This window comes from Bos indicus x Bos taurus, chromosome 17 (genome assembly GCF_003369695.1).
Source record: "Bos indicus x Bos taurus breed Angus x Brahman F1 hybrid chromosome 17, Bos_hybrid_MaternalHap_v2.0, whole genome shotgun sequence".
Lineage (NCBI taxonomy): Eukaryota > Metazoa > Chordata > Mammalia > Artiodactyla > Bovidae > Bos > Bos indicus x Bos taurus.
In genome coordinates, this window is record NC_040092.1 from 16,836,822 (window position 1) to 16,863,926 (window position 27,105).

The 27,105-nt window shown below is 43.8% G+C and overlaps 1 protein-coding gene across 6 annotated transcripts in view; it reads left to right on the plus strand.

The window, feature by feature from the left end:
* Window positions 1-27,105, plus strand: part of CCDC60 (coiled-coil domain containing 60) — a 173,394-nt gene that overhangs the window by 72,593 nt on the left and 73,696 nt on the right. For all 6 annotated transcript variants that reach the window (XR_003515216.1, XR_003515217.1, XM_027566743.1 and 3 more), the window contains exon 2: window positions 6,262-6,341. Coding sequence is in view for 4 of the 6 variants with exons in the window: in XM_027566743.1 (XP_027422544.1) it covers window positions 6,262-6,341 (80 nt within the window). In the remaining 2 variants the exon portion in view is untranslated. The remainder of the gene's footprint in view (window positions 1-6,261; window positions 6,342-27,105) is intronic.

The following is a 27,105-nucleotide window of genomic DNA, read 5'->3' on the forward strand; positions in this document are numbered from 1 at the left end:
CAGCAGCATGACTTATCTTCCCTAATTTGGGTTTTCAGCTCTTCTGACACCTTTGTAACTGCTCCCCTAAATTACAGTCTTGAACTATCTAGCATGAACTGTCTAGCATGATTTCCTGCCTGTACCCCTGCCTGATACTGTGTGTTAAAACATACTTTATTTATTTATTTACTAGAGTACAGTTTATTTACATAGGGGCTTCCCTGGTGGCTCAGCAGTGAACAACCTGCCTGCACTGTGGGAGATACAGGAGACACAGATTTGATCCCTGGGTCAGGAAGATCCCATGGAGGAAAGAATGGCAACCCACTCCAGTATTCTTGCCAGGAAAATCCCATGGCCAGAGGAGCCTGGCGGGCTACAGTCCCTGGGGTCTCACAGAGTCAGACACGACTGAGTAAATGAACACACTGAACACAGTTCATTTACAGTGTCGTGTTAGTTTCTGCTCTACAGCAAAGTGAATCAGTTATATGTATTTATATATATATATATATATACACATATATATACACACATATATACACACACACACACACACATACATACACACATACATACATAGACACACACTATTTTTTTAGCTTCCTTTCCATAGTGGTCATTACAGAGCATTGAGTAGAGTTCCCTGTGCTGTACAATAGGCCCTTATTAATTGTCTGTTTTATATATAGCAGTGTGTATGTGTCAATCTCAATCTTCTAGTTTGTTCCCCCCACCAGTAACCGTAAGTTTGTTTTCTGTTAATACAGCTGTAACTCGATTTCTGTTTTGTAGATAAGTTCATTTGTGCCCAAAATAGACTTTTAAATTACATCATTCCAGGCTCTTAGATTACTCATTTAAAACAACATTAAAAACTTACATTTTGCTTATTCTGATAGTCAGAATTGCTTTACAAATAAGAACAATGCTATTATTTTATTATTAGATAGTTGATATAAGTAAACTATTTTAGAATCAGGGAAAAAATGTAGCCAAAATAAAAATTATTATTTATCTACAGTTCAAGCAGTCAAAGATAACATCCCTTTTAACAATAGGTTGTATTTACTTCCATGGACTTCACTGGTGGCTCAGATGGTGAAGAGTCATTCTGCTAATGCAAGAGACCCAGGTTCCATCCCTGGGTTGGAAGATCCCCTGGAGAAAGGAATGGCAACCCACTCTAGTATTCTTACCTGGAGAATTCCTATGGACGGAGGAGCCTGGCAGGCTACAGCCCACGGGGTCACAAAGAGTCGGACACGACTGAGCGACTAACACTTACTACCTGCTTATACTTTGCCATGTATCAATGTTTTAAATCATAGTTTATATCAGTTTATATATATTTTTAGGAATTTCTATAGATTTTTATGAATGTAAACCTTAAAACTCTCTATGATCTAAGCTCTTAAACGCTTTGTATCTGTAACATTCATTTTTCCCTTGAAATTATACTCCCTTCCACATCAGTTGAGTATGCATCTCAGCAACATTAAACAGTAGCACCAAATTCAGATCATCATACACCATTGTCTGGCTTGACCACAGTTTATTCGCCCAGTGCCTGTTGCTGGACATGTAGATGTTTTTCACTATTACTGACACTGCTGTGGTAGACATCCTCATGGATAAATCTTTTTTTTATCCTTGCTGCATAATTTTCTTGGCTAGAAGCAGATTTGCTTTAGCAAAAGAACATGTATTTTTAAGACTTGTCATTACATATGGTGAAATTGCCCTCTAGAAAGGTTGTAGAGATGGCAGTTCTTGGACGCTTTGTGAACTTCTCATTGTGCTCACATCGAAGTGTGTTTATAAATATCCTGACAGCCAACACTCCCTCACTCAATGCCCGTTATTGTCAGTGGCTTATTTCACTTGTAATTAAACAGTTACCACAATAATAATGGTCTCTAAGAATCCACTGAAATACTGCAATAATTTCAGCACTTGTGGAGCGAATCTTCTCCCGCTAAAGCCTTGTGTCAAGCCAAGGACATAGTTTGGTTTTGCGTCTGTAAATTGTTCAGCACCAATCCCAATCTATATAAACTCAGTCTTTTACAGTAGTGTGAATTCCTGGTGCCCAGGCAACTGTCATTAGGTGAGATTTCAGGGAAAATACTTGAAATTTGGACAGTTATCATAGTTCCTTCATGAAGTGGGTGAAACCTGGGATGTTTAGGAGACTAAAGGGTACACAGCTGATGCCAGGAAGCATTTCAGTCATAGGTTTTCAAATTATGGCAAGGAAATCTCAATGTGTTCATTTTGTCTTTGTTCATAAATGTGTTCTAATCATAACATCTGTGATGAACATTGCTTTGGTTCTGAAAGAAGGAATTGGGTGCTTAAAAAAGGGGAGGGGGATTAGAAAAAGGCAACCCTGATTTCAAATGTTTGATCTCAAAATAGGGCCAATGTCATTGCTTTCACTGAAAAAAATGCACCAGGATAGGAATCATCTGATCTTAATTTTCTAGAGGAGAAAGAGAAGTGGTTGAAATAATTATTGATCTGTTGCTGCCCTGACACATTTAAGGGAGGAAGCTGTTTCAGAAATACTGTGGTTGTGAGGGAAAAAAAAGCCAAGTCAACTGGCTGAAATAGTAAAGGAAATGTTCATGAAAAGGTCAGGTTCTGGTGAAGGTTGATCAATTCAACAAGGTACCATAGAACGGGTTTTTCTTTGACTCTCCTGTCTGCTCTTCCCCACATCTTCTTCAGCTGGAGGGTAGCTCCCTCATGGGCACAAAATGGCTGCCAACAACCCCCACAGGTATCTGCTTCTCTGTCCACAGTCTCTGAGGAAATAGACTTAAGAATCATGTTTCTTTGAAACTTGTAACTCATTAGTCCAAACTGGGTCACATGACCATCCCTCAGCCAGTCACTGCGATGTGAGGTGGGCTCTGTGCTGTCTGGCTCCAGTTAGGACCACCCCTGTTGCTGATACCATGAGTTTTTTCCGAGGCACAAGTGCTCCATGGGAGAGGGGCAGGAAGTCTTAGCAGGCAAACCCATATCAAGAGGAGAGAAGGGATACCAGGAGTGTGAGAAAAGCCATTGTCCATTATTTAGAAGTTTTAAGAAGAACTCCTGGAAATTCTTACAGGCCTCCTTGGAAGTCTACCTTTCCACCCTCAAGTCTACTTCACCATCCCTCAAGATGTAAACTGATAGATTTGCCATCAATTTTCAGCCAAGGGATAGAAACATCGTTGTGTATTGGGGTAAGCTTGATATATTACCTATAAGTTATTGGTAATGATAGCTAGAGAGAGAAAGTTTATAAATGACTTCATTGTTTCATGTCTGCTGCTGCTGCTGCTAAGTCGCTTCAGTCGTGTCCGACTGTGCGACCCCATAGACGGCAGCCCACCAGGCTCCCTCATCCCTGGGATTCTCCAGGCAAGAACACTGGAGTGGGTTGCTGTTTCCTTCTCCAGTGCATGAAAGTGACAAGTGAAAGGGAAGTCGCTCAGTCGTGTCCGACTCTTAGCGACCCCCTGGACTGCAGTCCACCAGGCTCCTCCGTCCATGGGATTTTCCAGAAAAGAGTACTGGAGTGGGTTGCCATTGCCTTCTCCGGTTTCATGTCTAGAACTTATTCAAGGCTGTCTCAGATACATTTTTGTATCCTCTGTGCTTAATTTGGGCTTCCCAGGTGGTGCCAGTGGTAAAGAATCTTCCTGCCAGTGCAGGAGACACAAGAGACATGGGTTCAGTCTCTTTTAGCAATATGTTATATTTACTTCATGGGCTTCCCTGGTGGCTCAGATGGTGAAGAGTCGTTCTGCCAATGCAAGAGACCCAGGTTCCATCCCTGGGTCAGAAGATTCCCTGGAGAAGGAAATGGCAACCCACTCCAGTATTCTTGCCTGGAAAATTGGATGAACAGAGGAGTCTGGCAGGCTACAGTCCATGGGGTCGCAAGGAGTCAGACACTACTGAGCACGCATGCATGCACGCACACATGCTGTATTTAGTGAACAAGGAGTACCTGGGGACTTGCAGTAGATTCTCCACCTCTAATCTGAGCTGCCTGGCGCAGGACACATACTGGGTGACCCAGGAAAAAAGTGGTTCAGAATCAGGCAGGCCAGTGACAGTCCCTTCTCTCTACTCCAGACCCCACTCTCCATCTCCTCCACCCCACCAGAAATGTCATGCAATTTTTAAAAAATATTTTTTGGAGTATAATTGTTTTACCGTGTTGTATTAGTTTCTGCTGTACAGCAAAGTGAATCAGTCACACAATATACCTGTATCTACTCTTTTCTAGATTCTTTTCCATATAGGTCATAACAGGGTATTGAGTAGAGTTTCCTGTGCTTCACAGTAGGTCCTTATTAGTTATCTATTTTATACATAGCTGTGTGTATATGTCAATCCTAACCTCCAAATCTAACCTCCAATCCTAACCTCCTCTATCCTAGGATAAACATAAATTCGTTTGCTAAATCTGTGATGCTGTGTCTGTTTTGTGAATAACTTCATTTGTATCATTTTTTTAGATTCCACATGTAATCAATAGCGTACAATATCTGTCTTTCTCTGACTTACTCCTCTCAGTATGACAATCTCTGGGTCCATCCAGATTCATTCAGTTTTGATATGGCTCCATTCCCTGCCTTCTTCATTCCACTCAAAAGGCCCAGAGCAGCAGGCACCACAGCCCAATTTTATTTTTGGAGCAAGTGGGTGATGGTGGCTGCTGAGAAGGCACCATGCCTCCTCCCACGTGTCCACATTACTGTGATTTCTGTTAGTGAGGAGCTGACCCGTCCTCGCTGTGCCTTCAGAAGCCACTCTCAGTACAGTTCCAGCCATCCGCCATGGTCAAATTTCACTTGCCATTTATTTTTTCTTTAAATCTTTTCTCTTTGTTTATTATATAACTGATTAACATTTACTGAAGAGCAATGGGAAAATCACATAAGCTAAGAGAAAGTAATAAAATCTGCCATAATCCCACCCCAGAGAGAATTACCACATGACAAGGGAGGTTTTTTTTTTTAATATCTTTTGATATGTGTACATTCAAACAGATCATTTTTCCAAAAACAAAGAATCATGCAATACCTATTACTGTGTAATGAGTCTTTCTCAGAGAACTCCTCAGAGCATCTCTACACTTTACATTGTTATACTGCCATTACATTTAACTGCTGCATAGCAATCTGTCCTTACAAGGCACCATGATTGCTGAACCTGTCTTCTGTTGTGAAGTGATTTCCACGAGTTTGCTGTCACAGGCAGCATCCTAGCAGTTTTGTGGACGAAACTCTGTGCCCGTGCAAAGATAGTCCCACAGGATGCCTGACAGCAGAAGAATCGTTAGACCCAAGGGCATGCCCGCTTTTACAGCATTTAGTATGCACTGATGAATTGCCCTTCAGAAAAGACATTACAATGTATTCGCCCCCCCCCAGTTTCTTCTGAAAGCATCCATTTTCTCATAATTTCTTGGCATTTCCTTTAATTAAAAAAACCTAATATTACAGGAATTAATTTTAAGACAAGATAATCAAGTTAATAGTCTTGTTATTGTTCACCAAATTGGTGACTGAGAAAAGTGACTTTTATATTAAAATATAGTTAATTGAACTCTCTTCTTTATATTGACCCAGTATCCACCTTTGAGTAATAAATTTATCTTGTGAGGTTTCCCCAGTGGCTAAGAAAGGCAAATGAATAGCAAAAAGGGAAAGAAAAACCCATAAACAATCACTTGGATAAGTCACTCATAAAATCCTGCTAGGGGAGCAGTGGGAAGGGTACATTTGCATCTTTATATTGACAAAATTCAGCTGTCTAAATCCACTACCTCTGCCACCTTCAACAATGATTATCAATATTCAACTTTTTGTCTGAGTATAATGCTCATAATAGAAGCTTCTGTTTTTCCAAAGCTTGCTGTGAGTCAGAAATTTAGCAACTAATTTGATCATCACAACAAGGTAGGAAATAGTCCCCCATTCTTCTGCTGGAGGAACTAGGACCCAGAGAGGATGAGTAATTTTTCCAAGGTCACACAGGCAGTCACCAGACAGAATGAGGATCAGAGCTCAGATGTGTCCATATCCAAAGCTCTTGCTGTTTCCAGCACGCCCTGGGGCCTCTCTCTGGTGGAGACAAGGATGCTGTGACCCCCAAGGGCCCCTCCAACCCCATCAGACGTCTCACGTGAGCACACGGGCTTCCTGCAGCCCAGCTCCGCTGCTAACAGTTGTACTAATGCTTTTCCTCTCACTTCTTGACTTTCCTCAGGTCCCAGAAAAGCCAATGAGAAGCATCAGGTATATGGAGAAGGAAATAATAAACCTCAAGAAAGACCTTAAACGAAGCCGGTGAGTGAGCCCCGCACTGAACGACCCGCAGACAAGCTGATAGGGATGAGCCGATAGGCTACGGGGTGACGCGTGTGGGACTTTGCCCAGTCTCAGTGCCCCTCGGCCATAAGCCAGAGATTGGCAGGAGGGCGGCCCTGGGAGGACCGGGGACAGACCCATTTCTTGGCTGGACTTTGCAGGGAGTACCAGTGTGACCTGCACCAGAGTGACCTCCCCATTCTTGCTCAGGCCAGTCCTGTGCCTAGAATTCCCTCTGCTTTCCTTCCTGGGACTGAATCCAAGCCAAGAGAGTCTTCATGTGCTCCAGAAAATTCTTCCCTTTTTATGGCACACCCCACAGCATGGTAGCCAAGAGTCAGATGGACTTGGTCTCAAATATGGGCCCAGCTACCTGCCAGCTGGTGACACTGGAGGAGCTACTTCACCTCCCTGAGTCTCTGTTTCCTTAACTGTAGAGTGAATATAATAATCTGGGGTTGTTAGAAAGACACGGTGAAATATATTGAAATGCCAGAGCCTTGTCACAGTGTCACTCGTAGCTTTTCCACCGTACCAATTCCTTCCTGCACGGTAGCAAGAGCAAACTGACATCTGGGACCATATTTTATTCATTGCTGTGGGGTGAGGTGGAATTGCCCTCTCCTCACCCCTTAACTCCTTCCTGGGACCTGTAGCATTCCAAGGTGGGGTTGTACATGGGGCTTTTGGCAGAGCAACTCAAGGCAGGGTGAGAAATGGAGATTCTTTTAACAGAAAACACAAGAGACATGCTAAGCAGGGGGTGCTACAGGCAGCGTGGGCAGCTGGCGGTCGGCTTTTCTTACATGTCTCCCACTCTGAGCCAGACCCCAGTAAGAATCACAGGGAGACGTTTCCTTCCTCACTGCTGTGGTCAGAAAGTCCTTCCTTCGCTGCCCACCCAAGTCTTTACCCTGTGTAACAGCACAGCTTTGACTGAATGGGACGACTCAACCCAAGAAGAGGCAGGAAGCTATGGACTTTAGCAACTGGGGAGAAGGAAGGGATGAAGGGGGATGAAGGGAGGCATCAAGACAGGGCCCCAGAGAACAATTCCCCACCAGCCACCAGAGGTATGGCTGTATCGGCTCTGAGAGGGTCTCTGGACACCCACTGTCCAGCAGAAATATAATGTGATCTGTTCACGTAAATTAAAAATTGTCAGTAGTCCACATTGAAAAAAAATTAAAAAGTGGGGGGAAAAAACAGGTGAAAGTCATTCTAATATATTTAGCTAAATATATCCAAAATATTATCATTCAACATGTAATCAATATAAAAAGGTATTTTTTAAAAGGTATTAATGACAAATTTATATTCTCCTTTAAACATGTGATGAAAATGGGTGAATGATGAAATCCACAATGTACAGTTACACTTAGAACATATATTAATTTAGACCCACCACATTTCAAGTGATCATTAGTTAATTATGGACTGAATTGTGTCCGCTCAGAATCTGTGTGTTGAAACCCCAACCCTCTACATAATTGCATTTGGAGAGAGGGCCATTGAAAAGGTCAGTTCAGTCTCTCAGTCATGTCTGACTCTTTGACCCCATGGACTGCAGCACACCAGGCTTCCCTGTCCATCACCAACTCCCGAAGCTTGCTCAAACTTGTGTCCATCAAGTCAGTGATGCCATCCAACCCTCTGATCCTCTGTCGTCCCCTTCTCTTCCTGCCTTCAGTCTTTCCCAGCATCAAGGTCTTTTCCAGTGAGTCAGTTCCTCTCATCAGGTGGCCAAAGTATTGGCGTTCAGCTTTAGCAACAATCCTTCCAATGAATATTCAGTACTGATTTCCTTTAGGATGGACTGGCTGGATCTCCTTGCAGTTCAAGGGACTCTCAAGAGTCTTCTCCAACACCACAGTTCAAAAGCATCAATTCTTTGGTGCTCAGCTTTCTTTATAGTCCAGCTCTCACATCTTCTCACATACATGACTACTGGAAAAACCATAGCTTTGACTAGATGGACATTTGTTGGCAAAGTAATGTCTCTCTTTTTTAATATGCTGTCTAGATTGGTCATAGCTTTTCTTCCAAGGACCAAGCATCTTTTAATTTCGTGGCTTCAGTCACCAACTACAGTGATTTTGGAGCCCCCCAAAATAGTCTGTCACTGTTTCCCCATCTATTTGCCGTGAAGTGATGGGACCGAATGCCATGATCTTAGTTTCTGAATGTTGAGTTTTAAACCAACTTTTTCACTCTCCTCTTTCACTTTCATCAAGAGGCTCTTTAGTTCTTCACTTTCTGCCGTAAGGGTGATGTCATCTGCATATCTGAGGTTATTGATATTTCTTCTGGCAATCTTGATTTCAGCTTGTGCTTCATCCAGCCAAGCATTTCACATGATGTACTCTGCATATAAGTTAAATAAGCAGGGTGACAATATACAGCCTTGACATACTCCTTTCCCGATTTGGAACCAGTCTGTTGTTCCATGTCCAGTTCTAACTGTTGCTTCCTGACCTACATACAGGTTTCTCAGGAGACAGGTAAAGTGGTCTGATATTCCCATGTCTTAAAGAATTTTCCACAGTTTATTGTGATCCACACAGTCAAAGGCTTTGGCGTAGTCAATAAAGCAGAAGTAGAAATTTTTCTGGAACTCTCTTGCTTTTTTGATGATCCAGTGGATGTTGGCAATTTGGTCTTAAATGAAGCCAGTGAGCGAGACCTACACCAAACGACCCGCAGACAAGCTGATAAGGATGAGCTGATAGGCTTTGGGGTCTTTGCCCAGTCTCAGTGCCCCTCAGCCTTAACCATAAGCTGGAGATTGGCAGGAGGGCAGCCCTGGGAGGACTGGGGACAGGCCCATTTCTTGGCTGGACTTTGCAGGGAGTACCTGCATCAGAGTGACCTGCCCCCCATTCTTGCTCAGACCAGTTCCTTTGCCTTTTCTAAATACAGCTTGAACATCAGGAAGTTCACAGTTCATGTATTGCTGAAGCCTGGCTTGGAGAATTTTGAGCATTACTTTACTAGCATGTGAGATGAGTGCAATTGTGTGGTAGTTTGAGCATTCTTTGGCATTGCCTTTCTTTGGAAATAGAATGAAAACTGACCTTTTCCGGTCCTGTGGCCACTGCTGAGTTTTCCAAAGTTGCTGGCATATTGAGTGCAGCACTTTAACAGCATCGTCTTTTATGATTTGAAATAGCTCAACTGGAATTCCATCACCTCCACTAGCTTTGTTCGTAGTGATGCTTCCTAAGGCTCACTTGACTTTGCATCCCAGGATGTCTGGCTTTAGGTGAGTGATCACACCATCATGGTTATCTGGGTCATGAAGCTCTTTTTTGTATGGTTCTTCTGTGTATTCTTGTCACCTCTTCTTAATATCTTCTGCTTCTGTTAGGTCCATACTATTTCTGTCTTTTATTGTACCCATCTTAGCATGAAATATTCCCTTGGTATCTCTAATTTTCTTGAAGAGATCTCTAGTCTTTCCCATTATATTGAAAATGTAATTAAAGTTAAATGAGGTCAGAAAGGTGGGGCCCTAGTCCGGTCGGATTGGTATACTCATAAGAGGAGGAGAGGATGCCAGGAAAATGCACTCATAGAGAAAAGGCCAGGCAAGGGCTTAGCTAGTAGACGTCTTCTGAACTGTAGGAGATGCACCTTGATCATGGACTTGTGGCCTCCAGAACTAAGAGGAAATAAACATCTGTTGTTTAGACCATGTGTTCTGTTCTGACAGCCCCATCAGACTCATGTAATTGTCACTGTTGTAATTACCCTTGAGAGAATGTCCCAGCGCAAGGGGGATGATGGCAGAGCCAAGCTCAGAGATGGCCTGTGTACTTGGCCCTCAGAATCAAGGGGTGAGATCCACAGGGACCCCTCTGTTAGTTGTAGACGCATGGCCCTGTACAGTGTGTGGATCCAGGTTATATGGCTTTGACTTCCCCCATGGCTCAGCGAGAAAAAATCTGCCTGCCCTGCAGGAGACGTGGGAGATGAGGGTTTAATCCCTGGGTCAGGAAGATCCCCTGGAGGAGGAAATGGCAACCCATTCCAGTATTCTTTCTGGGACATATCCCACAGGCTGCCATCCAGAGGGTCACAGAGAGTCGGACACATCTGAGTGAGTGAGCATAGAAGGCTTTAGAGGTTAATGCTTTGGGAACCCATGAGAGGTAGAGATAAGAGGCCAGGAGTTACCTGTGTGGGGACATCCAGGCAGGTGGCAAAGAAAGAGGGTTGTGCACAATTGAGGGCACGCCTCCCAGCGGGGATTTGTCCTCTGCTCTGGACTGGAATGGGTGAATTTAACTCAGATGACCATTATATCTACTACTGCAGGCAGGAATCCCTCAGAAGAAATGGAGTAGCCATCATGGTCAACAAAAGAGTCCGAAATGCAGTACTTGGATGCAGTCTCAAAAACGACAGAATGATCTCTCTTCATTTCCAAGGCAAACCATTCAATATCACAATATCACAGTAATCCAAGTCTATGCCCCAACCAGTAACGCTGAAGAAGCTGAAGTTGAACGGTTCTATGAAGACCTACAAGACCTTTTAGAACTAACACCCAAAAATGATGTCCTTTTCATTATAGGGGACTGGAATGCAAAAGTAGGAAGTCAAGAAACACCTGGAGTAACAGGCAAATTTGGCCTTGGAATACGGAATGAAGCAGGGCAAAGACTAATAGAGTTTTGCCAAGAAAATGCACTGGTCATAGCAAACACCCTCTTCCAACAACACAAGAGAAGACTCTACACATGGACATCACCAGATGGTCAACACCGAAATCAGATTGATTATATTCTTTGCAGCCAAAGATGGAGAAGCTCTATACAGTCAGCAAAAACAAGACCAGGAGCTGACTGTGGCTCAGATCATGAACTCCTTATTGCCAAATTCAGACTGAAATTGAAGAAAGTAGGGAAAACCACTAGACCATTCAGGTATGACCTAAATCAAATCCCTTATGATTATACAATGGAAGTGAGAAATAGATTTAAGGGCCTAGATATGATAGATAGAGTGCCTGATGAACTATGGATGGAGGTTCATGACATTGTACAGGAGACAGGGATCAAGGCCATCCCCATGGAAAAGAAATGCAAAAAAGCAAAATGGCTGTCTGGGGAGGTCTTACAAGTAGCTGTGAAAAGAAGAGAAGCGAAAAGCAAAGGAGAAAAGGAAAGATACAAGCATCTGAATGCAGAGTTCCAAAGAATAGCAAGAAGAGATAAGAAAGCCTTCCTCAGCAATCAATGCAAAGAAATAGAGGAAAACAACAGAATGGGAAAGACTAGAGATCTCTTTAAGAAAATGAGAGATACCAAGGGAATATTTCATGCAAAGATGGGCTCGATAAAGGACAGAAATGGTATGGACCTAACAGAAGCAGAAGATATTAAGAAGAGGTGACAAGAATACACAGAAGAACTGTACAAAAAAGATCTTCATGTCCCAGATAATCACGATGGTGTGATCACTCACCTAGAGCCAGACATACTGGAATGTGAAGTCAGGTGGGCCTTAGAAAGCATCACTACAAACAAAGCTAGTGGAGGTGATGGAATTCCAGTTGAGCTCTTTCAAATCCTGAAAGATGATGCTGTGAAAGTGCTGCACTCAATATGCCAGCACATTTGGAAAACTCAGCAGTGGCCACAGGACTGGAAAAGGTCAGTTTTCATTCCAATCCCAAAGAAAGGCAATGCCAAAGAGTGCTCAAACTACCACACATTGCACTCATCTCACATGCTAGTAAAGTAATGTTCAAAATTCTCCAAGCCAGGCTTTAGCAATACACGAACCGTGAACTTCCTGATGTTCAAGCTGGTTTTAGAAAAGGCAGAGGAACCAGAGATCAAATTGCCAACATCCGCTGGATCATGGAAAAAGCAAAAGAGTTCCAGAAAAACATCTATTTCTGCTTTATTGACTATGCCAAAGCCTTTGACTGTGTGAATCACAATAAACTTTGGACAATTCTGAAAGAGATGGGAATACCAGACCACCTGACCTGCCTCTTGAGAAATCTATATGCAGGTCAGGAAGCAACAGTTAGAACTGGACATGGAACAACAGATTGGTTCCAAATAGGAAAAGGAGTACGTCAAGGTTGTATATTGTCACCCTGGTCATTTAACTTATATGCAGAGTATATCATGAGAAACGCTGGACTGGAAGAAACACAAGCTGGAATCAAGATTGCCGGGAGAAATATCAATAACCTCAGATATGCAGATGACACCATCCTAATGGCAGAAAGTGAAGAGGAACTCAAAAGCCTCTTGATGAAAGTGAAAGTGGAGAGTGAAAAAGTTGGCTTACAGCTCAACATTCAGAAAACGAAGATCGTGGCATCCGGTTCCATCACTTAATGGGAAATAGATGGGGAAACAGTGGAAACAGTGTCAGACTTTATTTTTCTGGGCTCCAAAATCACTGCAGATGCTGACTGCAGCCATGAAATTAAAAGACGCTTACTCCTTGGAAGGAAAATTATGGCCAACCTAGATAGCGTATTCAAAAGCAGAGACATTACTTTGCCAATGAAGGTTCATCTAGTCGAGGCTATGGTTTTTCCTGTGGTCATGTATGGATGTGAGAGTTGGACTGTGAAGAAGGCTGAGTGTCGAAGAATTGATGCTTTTGAACTGTGATGTTGGAGAAGACTCTTGAGAGTCCCTTGGACTGCAAGGAGATCCAACCAGTCCATTCTGAGGGAGATCAGCCCTGGGATTTCTTTGGAGGGAGTGATGCTGAAGCTGAAAGTCCAGTACTTTGGCCACCTCATGCAAAGAGCTGACTCATCGGAAAAGACCCTGATGCTGGGAGGGATTGGGGGCAGGAGGAGAAGGGGACAACAGAGGATGAGATGGCTTGATGACATCACTGACTCGATGGATGTGAGTCTGGGTGAACTCCGGGAGTTGGTGATGGACAGGGAGGCCTGGCGTGCTGCGATTCATGGGGTCGCAAAGAGTTGGACACGACTGAGCGACTGAACTGAACTGAACTGAATTGCAGTCATGCCTGGAGGATGTTCCAGGTTTCAGAGGAAATGTTCCAGGCTTCAGAGGAAATGGTACAGCGGGGAAATTGGATCAGAGGTGAGGTTCAAAATACAGGACCATCATGTATGTCATGGCAGTAATTGGTCAGAATAGACACTGGCCATACAAAAGCATTATGACCATGTCAGTTCTCACCAGCTGAATGTTAGCAGCCTTGAGGTAGATGATTCTAACTCAACATGCAAAGACACACCAGAGTCTCTGGAGCCTGGAAATGAAAGTTCCACAGTAATGTGTACTGTAGACTAAAGGCTGATAACTGTGCCTTGATCCACGAAAGTTCCAGATACCAGGACTCGACCCGTCCAAGGAGGGCAACAAGCAGTAGTGAGTCAGCCTGTAACCAGAACTGATTTGCTAAATTTCCAGGAAATCTGCAAGCCAGTTCTTAAGCACAGCTACTGTTAAGAATTAAATTATATAAACTTACATGTTGGGTTGTAAGTTTATAAATCATATAAACTTAAATATTGGGTTGGCCAATAAGTTCATCTGGGTTGGTCCACAAGATATAACAGGAAAACCCCAAATGAACTTTGTTGGCCAACCCAGTATATGATATTAAAACAAATGTGATAACTACTCATAACTCACCACTCCTTAATGATTTCATATATTTTTACTGCTGGCTGTGCTCTTGAGATTACTTCTGTTTATAGTATCTGTGTGGTAAACATTACTGTGTAATGGGAGCTCCGCATTCACTGACTTCATATCAGTAGCTCAGCATCAGCCACAGTGGGAATACTTGTGTACAGAAATCATCAAAAACTGCAAGTCAGGCTCATTGTCCCTCCAGAGAGGTGGTTGTTACACACACACCAGCACCCTCTGTGGACATGCCTCTAGATAACCAAGGTAGAGCTTTCCTCTAAGCCTGTAGAGCAGAGGGGTGAAGGAAGGGTGATAAAGACAGTGGCTTTTCTGCCGTCCTTGGTTTGGCAGGCTGAGTCTGTCCTTTCTGCCAGACACATCTACCATGGCTAGAATTTAACAACCTCATCAGACAGGCTTTAACATCCTTAGCCAAGTGCTGTATGTGAAGGACAGTGTGAAAAGAGCCAGACAGAAAAGCCACAAAGCAAGAAAACAAGAAACGACAGTAAAACCTTCCACCTGGCCATGCTCCTGGATCCCACTGACATTTAAGGAGCCAGAGATCCCCCTTCAGAAGCAAACACCTTATTTTCCAGGGGAAATCACCCCTCTAAGAGATGCATACCCCTTGGCCTCATCACACAGTATTAAATGAGGTGAATTATTAGCAGAGAAGATATTGTCTTCTACTTACTGTTTTTAATATCTGTTTCACCTCCTGTTAGAATCCAACCCACCTTGTGCCAAACACCTTCACTGTCTCCTCGATTTTTATTTAATACTTCAGCCGTCTTATAATTCAAATGCACCATCCCTGGTTTCATGGCCAATTTAACATGATACTAAAAAGAATAAAAATCTAACTGCTTTCCTCCTCGCCTGTTCCACCAGATGTTCGGTGGCACTAAGCAGCCACCGTACGCTCACTTGCTGAATTTTAGCGGAAGCTGACACCCAGGGCTTCTGTGTGTGCCCAGTTCTAGGTCGACTCTTGAAGGCAATGGCATGTCTTCCTCCAAAGCTGCTGATGCTTTTTATTGCACATGTTTTAAGGGAAACAGACATCTCTGCAACTAAAACAACAGACGTGTCAAAACTGAAGCTATGATTTACCCACACAAAGTTTAGTTAGGTACCAGCAATTGCAAATAAGCAGAGATGAGTTAGCCCTCTCCCCGAGCAGATCCCAGCAGAGTACAAACTATGCAGGTGTTTCCAAGGTCTGAGGCTTTGCTTTCCAGCTGCATTTTGGGAGACAGCCGAAGCAGGGTAGTGAGAAATGAGAGGTGGGATTTGGGCACAGGAAGAAGCTTTTTCTTTTGTATGAAGTTAAACATTTCTCTTGGTCCCTCCTTAGTTTTCATTCATTTTCTTCAGCAAATATGTATTGAGTGACAGGAATCACCAGATATACACCAGGCATCATTGTATATACTGGAGACAGGGCGGTGAAATAGACAAAATTCCTGTCCTCAATGAATAACAAACAATGATGTGTGTTGAGCAAAAAGACAAACAAGTTAGCAAGTAAATGTACAGGACTGAGGTGGGGACATTGACCATATCCTGTGAAGAGTGTAAAAGAAGGTGATGTACAGGCATAACTCATTGTACCACGCTTCACAGCTACTGCATTTTTTACAAATTCAAAGTTCGTGGCAACCCCACAAGTCTGTTATAGGCACCATTTTTCCAGTAGTATTTGCTCACTCTGTGTCTCTGTGTCACATTTTGGCAGTACTCCCAATATTTCAGACTTTCCCATTCTTACTATATGTGTGATGGTGATCTGTGATCAGTGATCTATGATGTGACTGTTGAAAAAACATTAGAATTCACTGAAGTTTCAGATGATAGTCTTCTCCAGCACTGAAGTACTCTTTAATTAAGCTATGTACATTTTTTAAGATATAATGCTATTGCATGCTTAGACTACAGTACAGTGTACATGCCAAGTTGCTTCAGTCGTGTCCAACTCTGCGATCCTAGGGACTGTAGCCCGCGAGGCTCCTCTGTCCATGGGGATTCTCCAGGCAAGAATACTGGAGTGGGTAGCCATTTCCTCCTCCGGGGGATCTTCCCAACCCACATCTCTTACGTTTCCTGCATTAGCAGGCAGATTCTTTACCAATACAGTATAAACGTAGCTTTTATATGCACTGGGAAACCAAAAAAAAAAAAAAAATCTGTGACTTGCTTTATTGCAGTATTCACTCTATTACAATGGCCTGCAACCCAATTCACAGTATCCCCGGTGTCTGCCTGTATACAGCAGCGGTGCTGATGGGGAACAGTGCAGCTTTAGTGAGAGGGGGCAGAGGAAACAGTTTTGTAAAGGGGGCCATGGGCTGACATCTGAACGGTGCCACCTGAATGGAGTATTTTATGGGTCAATAGGTGGATGGGTGCCAAAGCCAGAAGAAACCAACAGTACTGGAGAAGCAGAAAGAAAACCAGCGTGACTGGAGCAGGTGAGGGACACAGGCACAAGCTGGAGCCTACAGGGCCTTCCGCCACACAGGCCATGGGGAAAAGCTTGGGTTTTAGTCTAAGTCCAATGAGAACGCTCTGGAGGCTTCTAAACAAGAGAAGGATATCATCTGATTTTTAAAAAGAACACTTCATCAGCTGCGTAGAGGTCAGTGGGAAGGCTATGGTAAGAGATGTCGATGGCTTGGATCAGGCAAATAGCAGTGCCTTGGAGGGAAGTGGGTAGATCTGGGATTTTATTTTTTCTATTTTAGAGGCACAGGACTGGATCAGATGTGGGAAATGAAGGAGGTGCAATCTCTTCCTCCCTCACTGGGATGTAAGATGTGTCCTAAGCTAGAATATATCATGTCCACAGTCATGGTCCCTGAGTGTTTGCTGATGGGATATTAATTCTGTTGTCCATCCCTGGAACTTAGCAGTTAAAAATAAAGGGGAAGACCCGTATGTTAATTTAGGGGAAGTGAGTGAAGGAGACAGCTTATCTACAAATCTGTGGGATAAATCAGTTGATGAGATGGCAAGTCAATTGCTGTTTCCATCGGGCCAGTCTCTCTCTTCCAGTGCCTTCAAACTGGAGTGTTCACTTTGCCTTTTTAGGGAATGGCCTGTGATTGGGAAGAGAAGCTATTAATGTTGTCCTGCAACATAATCAGTCTGTCCTGCAAATCCCGAGGGTCTAGCTCAGTTCTTAGCATAGAGAAGTCCTTCAATAAATATTTGCTAAAGTTTATGTTTGCATCATGTCTTAAAAATCTTCCCTGAGGCAAGCAGGAAAGTTCCTTTTGCTCCATTTCTCAGATGAGAAAACTAAGACTCAGAGAAGCTCAGAGATTTCCTTGCAGTCATTGTGACAGTTAGCTATCACCACATAACAAATCACCTCAAAAACCAATGACTTTAAAATAATCACATTTATTAATGACTGTGAGTCTGTAATTCAATTGGGAGATTCTCTGGTCTCTGCTGGGCTCTCTTGAGCATCTATCATCAGCTGAGGGTTGTGTAGATGACTTTGCTGATCTTGGCTGGGCTCGCTCCTAGGCTTGGAGGACAACCACCGTAGGTGGGTCTAGGATGACCTTGGCCCTAATAGCACAGTGTCCCATTCTCAAGCGGGTCAGCTGCGTGAGAATAGGATTCTGATGGAGAATGAAAGTGTGTGAGGCCTCTGAAGCTTTAAGCTAGGCAAAACATCACTTTGTGGCCAAAGCAGGTCACATATCCAGCTCAGATTAAAGGTGCAGGAATAGATTCTACTTCTTGATGGGAAGAACTGTCAAGTTTCCTTGCACAAGGGCAGAGATTCCAGGTCATTTTTTCAGTCAACCACAGTCAGGTAGCCAATTCTGAGCTGGCCTTTGACTCATGAGCTAGTTTCCCCAAATTAATTTGTACAAATCAGAGTCTCCCTCTTGGGAGTGTAAAGTGGAAACCACATCAAGAGTCAAGCAGGTGACAGTCGGGGAAGACGCTACAAGGTTAGAAGGAAGGGAGGCCACAGAGGCCATGGAGAGCTATGGGGAGCCAGGCCGTGGCGGGCAAAGACTTGCTGCGAAGAGTGGAAGAGTGGAGGATCCGAGCAGGAAGTGAGAGGAGAAGACAGCAGCGGAGGAGAAGAGGGTCACGTCCAGGCTCAACCTGAAGACTTTCAGATCCTGCTCCAAAGACCCTGAAACTCTCTTTCTGGAGAAAATCTCCAGTGCCTGTCTATGAGTTCCCAATCTTGGATTCCCACAAGATTTTTCAAACCCATTATCACCCCATGTATACTCTCACATAAACCCCTCTTGAGTGGAACAGCTTGGCAACCAAGGACCCTGTAGTCTATAAAGACAGATAAACCCAGAGGGAATGTGACGCTTTTATCATCCCACCCTGTTTCTGGGCTGCCTTATGAGTTAATGGTGTTTAATAAGGGACATTCACTTTGAGTTATGGTTTGTATCTAAACTTTTTCTTTCTGAAACAAAAAGAGATGAAACTAATAATTTAACTAAAAGTTAAATCTAGATGGGCGGCACAGATACTCCCCCACCACCACTTCTTTCCCTTGTGCCCAAGATAGACATCATTAATGGATCCCAGTACTCTTTCCACCTGAGCCCAGACTTGGTCTCGAAAGTCCTCTCAGACCAGAACTGCAGATAGCCACCGCCGTTGATTAGAGTTCTTACACAGATTGTAATTTATTCATCATCTCTAAATTAGAAGACTCAGAAAGAAACGTTGGTATCTGTAACGACAATTAATCCAAATTGAGGGATGGAGAGTAAGAGACCAGCAGGAGAGCAAACCTTACTCAAATCCCTTCATAAATGAGGCTGATTTAATCCGTGAATTTAAATATGTTGAAAAATTGTAGTTGACCTCTGACATTCACTGACGGTTCTCAATAGCTTTTGCATCCCATCAGTCAAAACCCAGGATCTCCAAATATACAGCCTGTAGCCCAGAACATCTTCACTTAGAAATTCAAGCCTGATTCTTCCCACTGCCTTCTCCTCAGACTTGAGACTTGCCTCAAAGCCCTAGAATTGTTCAAGATCATGGATTTATATGCTGGTCGATACCTTGGAATGCAGACAAAGTTAAGGCTTCTGAATTGTACCTTATGAATCATTCAGAGAAGACCTCAGTCCCCCCTACATTACATCATACACACACACACACACACATACCCTGCAGCCAGCGGGCGGGCATTAATGAGTCCCCAGCATGTTCCATAAAGGAAAGTACTTGGCCCTGTGTCCTTAGCCCAGAACTGATCAACATAGCCGCACACCCAGAACTGATCAACACAGCCGCATACCCAAAGGGTAGGTCACTGCTGCGGGCTGGAGGAACCAGGCTCAAGTTAATTGCATTTTTATCATCTTGAATGTGACCCAGAGGCCCTGCCCATTTCCACTGGCGTCTTGGTGTGTCTTTGACATCTCTAGTTAACTACAGTTCCAGGGCAAGTTTTCTTCTCTGCTTTTCTTGCACCACTCTCCACTGAGGGTGGATATCTTTGTTTAATTTCTTTCCTTATGGCTAAGGCTGCCTCAGAGGATCCCGCCTTAAAAAAGAACTTACATGTTTTCAAATTTAAGCATCAAAATATCTTGAACCCTTGAACCTTTGTTACAAAAATCTCTGTTTTGTGAAATCCTTTCCCAGATGACAGGCAGTGTTCTCAGGCTGATAGCCAGGCTTGAGGGTCAGGGTCAGGGAAGCCGGGTGGTTCAGACAGTACAGTTGAAAGTGCGCTGGCTTTGGAGTCAGCTGTGGATTCAAATCCTGATTCCACCAGTTATTACCTGGGTGGCCATGCACGAATCAGTTCAGTTCTGTGGAACTGGTTTCTTATCTGTGGGATGGGATGCAGGGGTAAGACGTCTGCTGCACACGGTTGTTGAGATTTGTAGAGGCAGATACAGGTGAGGAACGTAGGAACAGCTCGAGGAAAGGCAGTCGTCATCTTTGAGCTGGCTGTCGTTAGAGCATCTGCTCTGATGTTATTCTAGGGTTATAAATGCTCTAGAGTTATCCCAGGGACGGGGGAGCCTGGTGGGCTGCCATCTATGGGGTCGCACAGAGTCAGACACGACTGAAGTGACTTAGCAGCAGCAGCAGCAGAGTTATTCAAGAACAGCAACACTTTGGAGACAAAGAAATCCTGCCCTGCCCCTCATCAGCCGAGTGGCTTCAGCCTGGTCATTTTACTTCTCCAAACCTCAGTGTTTCATCTGTAGTGTGGAATCAGTGCCTTCTTTCAGGGACATTTTGGTGAGGCCCAGGGGCTCCCAGTTCCTCCCACCTGTCATGAGCTAGAAGACCTCAGGCTTCTCCCATTTTCTAGACCTCAGTGGTCCTAGACCATGCAAACACATGCTCCCCGCCATTGTAGGCTTCAATATGTGCTTCTCTCTTGGGGGCAAAAAAAAAAAAAGATTTAACTCAGCCTTGTGCTACCCTATAAAACTTTTAAGTAAATAGGACCTAAAAGGTGAATTTATCCCGTTGATTAAATGTGTATGTGTGGCTTTGTGTTCAAAAGAAAGAAAAAGAGATGGTCTGTGATCTAAAATAAAGATCTCACACTATATTTAGCTCCCCCAGACTTGAAGTCAAAGGTTAGTGGGTGACACTATGTCCTTCACCACTACGACTGGGTCTTTGGGCCACCAGTGATACTCATCACCTCTCTCATCACCTTATCTAGAGCCTCCTCACCTTTGCCCAGCACTTTGGCTGGTCTGGGCAATTGCCCTGCTCATTGTGCCCTTCTCAAACCATGGCTGCTGCTCTTGTTCATGAGTGGCCAGAATCAGTCAGGGGAATGCACGAGTGCCCCAGTGGCTTTGTTGTTGTTTAGCCACTCAGTCATGTCCGAAGCTTTGTGACCCCGTGGATTTTAGCACATCAGGCTCCTCTGTCCTCCACTATATCCCAGAGTTTGCTCAAATTCATGTCCATTGAGTCAGTGATGCCATCCAACCATCTCATCTGCTGTTGACCCCTTCTCCTCCTACCCTCAATCTTTCCCAGCATCAGGGTCTTTTCCAATTAGTTGGCTCTTGGCATCAGGTGGCCTGGAGCTTCAGCTTCAGTATCTGTCCTTCCAGTGAATACTCAAGGTTGATTTCCTTTAAGATTGACTGGTTTGATCTCTTTGCAGTCCAAGGGACTCTCAAGAGTCTTCTCCAGCACGACAATTTGAAAGCGTCATTCTTCTGAGCTCAGCCTTCCATACAGTTTCCACTTTGGTCCAGCCAATTCATTCTTTCTGGAGCTATTTGTAATTGCCCTCTGCTCTTCAGTTCAGTTCAGTCACTCAGTCGTGTCTGACACTTTGCCACCCCATGAATCGCAGCACGCCAGGCCTCCCTGTCCATCACCAACTCCCAGAGTTCAACTGAGACTCACGTCCATCGAGTCAGTGATGCCATCCAGCCATCTCATCCTCTGTCGTCCCCTTCTCCTCCTGCCCCCAATCCCTCCCAGTATCAGAGTCTTTTCCAGTGAGTCAACTCTTTGCATGAGGTGGCCAAAGTACTGGAGTTTCAGCTTTAGCATCATTCCTTCCAAAGAAATACCAGGGCTGATCTCCTTCAGAATGGTCTGGTTGGATCTCCTTGCAGTCCAAGGGACTCTCAAGAGTCTTCTCCAACACCACAGTTCAAAAGCATCAATTCTTTGGCACTCAGCTTTCTTCACAGTCCAACTCTCACATCCATACATGACCACAGGAAAAACCATAGCCTTGACTAGACAGACCTTTGTTGGCAAAGTAATGTCTCTGCTTTTGAATATGCTATCTAGGTTGGTCATAACTTTCCTTCCAAGGAGTAAGCATCTTTTAATTCCATGGCTGCAGTCACCATCTGCAGTGATTCTGGAGCCCAAAAAGATAAAGTCTGATACTGTTTCCACTGTTTCCCCATCTATTTCCCATGAAGTGATGGGACCGGATGCTCTTACCCAGTAGCATATTGGACACCTTCTGACCTGAGGGGCTCATCTTCCAGTGTCTTTTATCTTTTTGCCTTTTCATACTCTCCATGGGGTTCTCCAGGCAAGAATATTAGAGTGGTTTGCCATTTCCTTCTCCAGTGGACCACATTTTGTCAGAATTCTTCACTATGACCCATCCATCTTGGATGGCCCTGTGTGCCATGGGTCATAGCTTCATTGGGTGATGCAATCCCCTTTGCCATGACAAGGCTGTGATCCATGAAGGGGTCTCAGTGGCTACCTGGGGCCAAGCATGGTAACAATATACAGCCTTGACATAATCCTTTCCCAATTTGGAATCAGTCCATTGTTCCATGTCCAGTTCTAACTGTTGCTTCTTGACCTGCATACAGGTCTCTCAGGAGGCAGGTAAGGTGGTCTGGTATTCCCATCTCTTTAAGAATTTTCCACAGTTGGTTGTGATCCACACTGTCAAAGGCTTTAGTGTAGTCAATGAGGCAGAGGAAGATGTTTTTCTGGAATTCTCTTGCTTTTTCGATGATCCAACAGATGTTGGCAATTTGATCTCCGGTTCCTCTGCTTTTTCTAAATCCAGCTTGAACATCTGAAAGTTCTCAGTTCTCTGGGCTTCCCAGGTGGCTCAGTGATAAAGAATTCGCCTGCAATGCAGGAGACCTGGGTTTGATCCCTGGGTCAGGAAGATCCCCTGGAGAAGGAAATGGCAATCCACTCCAGTAGAGGAGCCTGGCGGGCCACAGTCCATGGAGTCGCATAAGAGTTGGACACAACTTAGCAACTAAACAATACTGTTCTCCATAGTGGCTGCACCAATTTACATTCCCACCACAGTGGAGGAGAGTTTCCTTTTCAACACACCATCTCCAGCATTTATTATTTATAGACTTTTGATGATGGCCATTCTGGCCAGTGTGAGGCAATACCTCATTCTGGTTTTGATTTGCATTTCTTTAATATTAATAATTTTTGAACTGTGGTGTTGGAGAAGACTCTTGAGAGTCCCTCGGACTGCAAGGAGATCCAGCCAGTCCATTCTGAAGGAGATCAGCCCTGGGATTTCTTCGGAAGAAATGATGCCAAAGCTGAAACTCCAGTACTTTGGCCACCTCATGCGAAGAGTTGACTCATTGGAAAAGACTCTGATGCTGGGAGGGATTGGGGGCAGGAGGAGAAGGGGACAACAGAGGATGAGATGGCTGGATGGCAGCACCAACTCAATGGACATGAGTCTCAGTGAACTCTGGGAGTTGGTGATAGACAGGGAGGCCTGGCAGGCTGCGATTCATGGGGTCGCAGAGTCGGACATGACTGAGCGACTGAACTGAATATTAATAATTAATGATGTTGAGTGTTTTCTTGTGTGCCTGTTAACCATCTGGACGTCTTTTGGAGACATGTCTATTTGGGGCTTCTTCCCATCTTTGATTGGGTTATTTGCCATTTAGATGTTGAGTTGTATAAGCTGTTGGTATATTTTGGAGATAAACCTCTTGTCAGTGGCACTGTCTGCAGGTATTTTCTCCCATTTTTTAAATTGTCCTTTTGTTGATGGTTTTCTTGGATGTGCAGAAGCTTATAAGTTTGATTGGATCCCATTTGTTTGTTTTTGCTTGTATTTCTTTTGCCTTGGGAGACTGACCCAAAATCTCATTTTAGAGTCTGCTTCTGAGGGCCACTCCTGCACCTAACTTCTGTAGGTCGGTTTCCCAGGGACAGACTCTGAGATGGAGATTTGCATGCAGGTTCTCCATTGAGAGGTGCTCTTGGGAGCAACACCTGAAGCAAGTAAGGGCAGCAGGATGGGCAGAGAAGAAGCTGAGCCAAGAAGCAGTCACAGCACCAGCTTCAGATCAGCCCACAAGGAGCTCTGAAGCTGGGAGGGTCGTTCTGAGATATCCCAACTTTTGGGAGGGTCGTTCTGAGATATCCCAACTTTTGGGAGGGTCGTTCTGAGATATCCCAACTTTTGAGGCAAGAGGACCAGACCTTTGTACTCTTACAGGAACCAGTCACTGAATGCAGGTTTCCTCCAAGGAGGGGTATACCATTTATGGAAGCAGCTCCTCTTATTTGAGGGCAATTCCTGGGAAAGAACTCAGCTATGAGCCCCAGCACCTAGAGAAATGGGGGCCTCCATCTAGAAGGAGGATTCTGGGTGGCACACCCCGGTAACTCCTAGCATATGTGTCCAGAAATAAAAGCTTGAATAACAAGGAGAGAGAGGTTCTGAAAAAACAACCAAACTGACAATGGAATGTTTTATCCTCAGGCACAACCATCCTAAATTAACATCACACAGAAGGGGTGGTCACTGGAAGTCAGTTTGGGAATTGATCATCTAGTCTAAGGCCTTCTTGTGCCAGATGAGGAACCCACAGGCCAGAGAGAACTGCCTTGTCCTAGGTCACAGGGTGTGTTAGTCTCAGGGCTGGCACTCACATCCACTCTGGGGACTTTGTTCCACATCCCACTTTTGCTTAATGTGTGTAATTTCACAGTTTTGTTTAGTTATTTGAATAATGGCCATTTCCCACTAGAAATAATGGCCATTTCCCCTGACAACAGGGGCCGTATCTCTTTCTGCTCACTAATTTATTGTCAGTGTCCAGCACAGTGTCTGAAATGTACTTGGTGATTAGAAGTATTTTTGTTGAATGCATGTTTCAGAATTCCTCCTTTTTTTTTCTTTTTTTTTCTTTTAAGGCATCAGGCTGAGGGAAGGTGGGGAGATGGAAGGTGACTAAGATACACCCCTGAAAAGATCAGGTGGCCAGGCTGAGCCACGAGGGAACCCAGCTCAGAGTAGCAGGCACAGAGGGGCTGTCGTGTGAGGCCGTGCAGGCTCTGAGCCAGACTGCTTGGGTTCAAATCCCAGTTCTGTGGCTTACAAGCCACGCAGTGATCAGCAGTCTTCCTAGTGTCTCTATTCCCCAGAGCAGAGATTGCAAAAGTACTTTCTTCCTCTCTCAGGGATCTTGTGAGGACTAAATGAGTTAATACAGGTAAAGCACTTAGAGCAGTCCCTGACACATAGTAAGTGCTTGATAAACGGTGGCTGCCTGTGTTCCATCCTTCATGCTCCCTGTGTGACTGTAGCTGTTGTCAGTATGACCGTGGTCTCATGGATTTCTCCCTGCTCCCAGGCACGTGGCTACAGGCAGAGCTCTAACATAAGATCCAGCCTGTCATACCCGATCCCAGGTACTGAAGCTCAAAGGTCCATGTTTAAGGGACCATAGGAGCAAACCTGATGCGGAGAGGAGGGAGACATCAGGACAGATAGTTTGTAAGTGGAGGCTGTGCAAATGCAGCTGTTAGTGCTGGATTTCCATATTAATTTGAAATCTCTTCCTATTGGGATTGTTCAACAAGCCATTATTCTAATGGATGTAACCACAGGCTGTACAATAAAGCTCTAATCCACCACTTAGCGTAAATGCTGCCTCCATTAAGCCCTGTAATTTTTTTGAACTTTTTATTGAAATATAACATAATACAGGAAAGCACACAAATCATTAAGGCTTCAGCTCAATATAATTTCACAAAATGAACACATCCATGGGACCCACACCCACATCAAGAAAAAGAGCATTACCGGTCCCCACCCCCACCCCCCACCCCCACAAGAAAACCTTCTCATCCCCCTTGCAGTCACTGCCCTACCCCAAAGAAAATCACTCTCCTGACTGCTTAGACTTACATTAGTGTCTCCTGTCTTGAACACTGTGTAAGTGAAATTGTACAGTTGGCACTATTACCATATTTTTTTCCACTCAACATTATTTCTGAGACTTATTCACATTGCCTTACAGAGTCGGGGTTTGTATGGCAACCCACTCCAGTGTTCTTGCTTGGAGAATCCCAGGGACAGGGGAGCCTGGTGGACTGCCGTCTATGGGATCGCACAGAGTTGGACACGACTGAACCAACTTAGCAGCAGCAGCAGTTTCTGGGCAGTTTCCATCGTGTGAAGGGAGCACAGCGTACCGTTCTGACACTGATGAGCATTTGGGTTGTTTCCACTCTGGGGCTGTTATGAAGAGAGCTGCTACGGACGTTCTTATGCATGTTTTTTGCTGAACATCTGTATGCGTTTCTGCTGGGAACGTACCTAAGGGTGGACTTGGTTCCCAGAGCTTACACAGGCTCAGCTGTGGTTGATACTGCTAAACAGTTTCCTGAGCCCTATATTTTAAAAACTTTTAAAAATACACAAACAAGATGATTTAGAAAAACTGGAAAATATGGAGAAGTATTAATAGTATAAATGACTCACAGAACCACACTCAATTACATCACCTAGAAATCATCTCTATTTGTATTTTGGTATGTCAACTTTTATCAATATTTTTATATGTACATGTGTATTTTTTTTTTTTTACCAAGAATAATAGAACCATTCAGCATATTCCACTTGGTAAACTGATTTTTTTATTTAGCAATAGATTGTGAACATCCTCCATGTCAATAATTGCACATCCACAATTTCATTTTTTAAACTTTTTAGTATGAAAATATTAAAATATCTGTATTTGAACCATACAGATTTGAACAAAAAATATTATAATGAACTTCTGTGCATGCATTACTCAGATCAATGATTGTCAACTTGCAGTCAGTCTTATTTCATTTACACATCATCCTCCCCTGTTACTTTGAAGCATTTATAATTTTATCTATAAAAATTTAAACAGCTATCTAGGGAAGGACTCTCTTTAAAACCGTAGCCACAGTAGTATTATCACATCTAAAATAACAATCTCTTTCCTATCAAATATTCACTCAAGTACAACCATCTGGATGGTTGTATAATATTCCACATCTAAAACAAATAACAATCTCTTTCCTATCAGATATTCACTCAAGTACAACCATCTGGATGGTTGTATAATATTCCACTCTAAGAATGTAGCTAATAATTTATCTATACTCTAAGAATGTGGCTAACCATTCCTGTCATTGGACTTGTTGGTGGTTCTCCTTTGATTTATTTTCCTCTTATATAAACAATGCTTAGATGGACATCTTCAGAGTTACATCACTATATACTTGAGTTCCTTAAGATGAATTCCTAGGACATGCAGCTTTTAGATTCTTGACCCCTAACTAAAGTCCTCTAGATT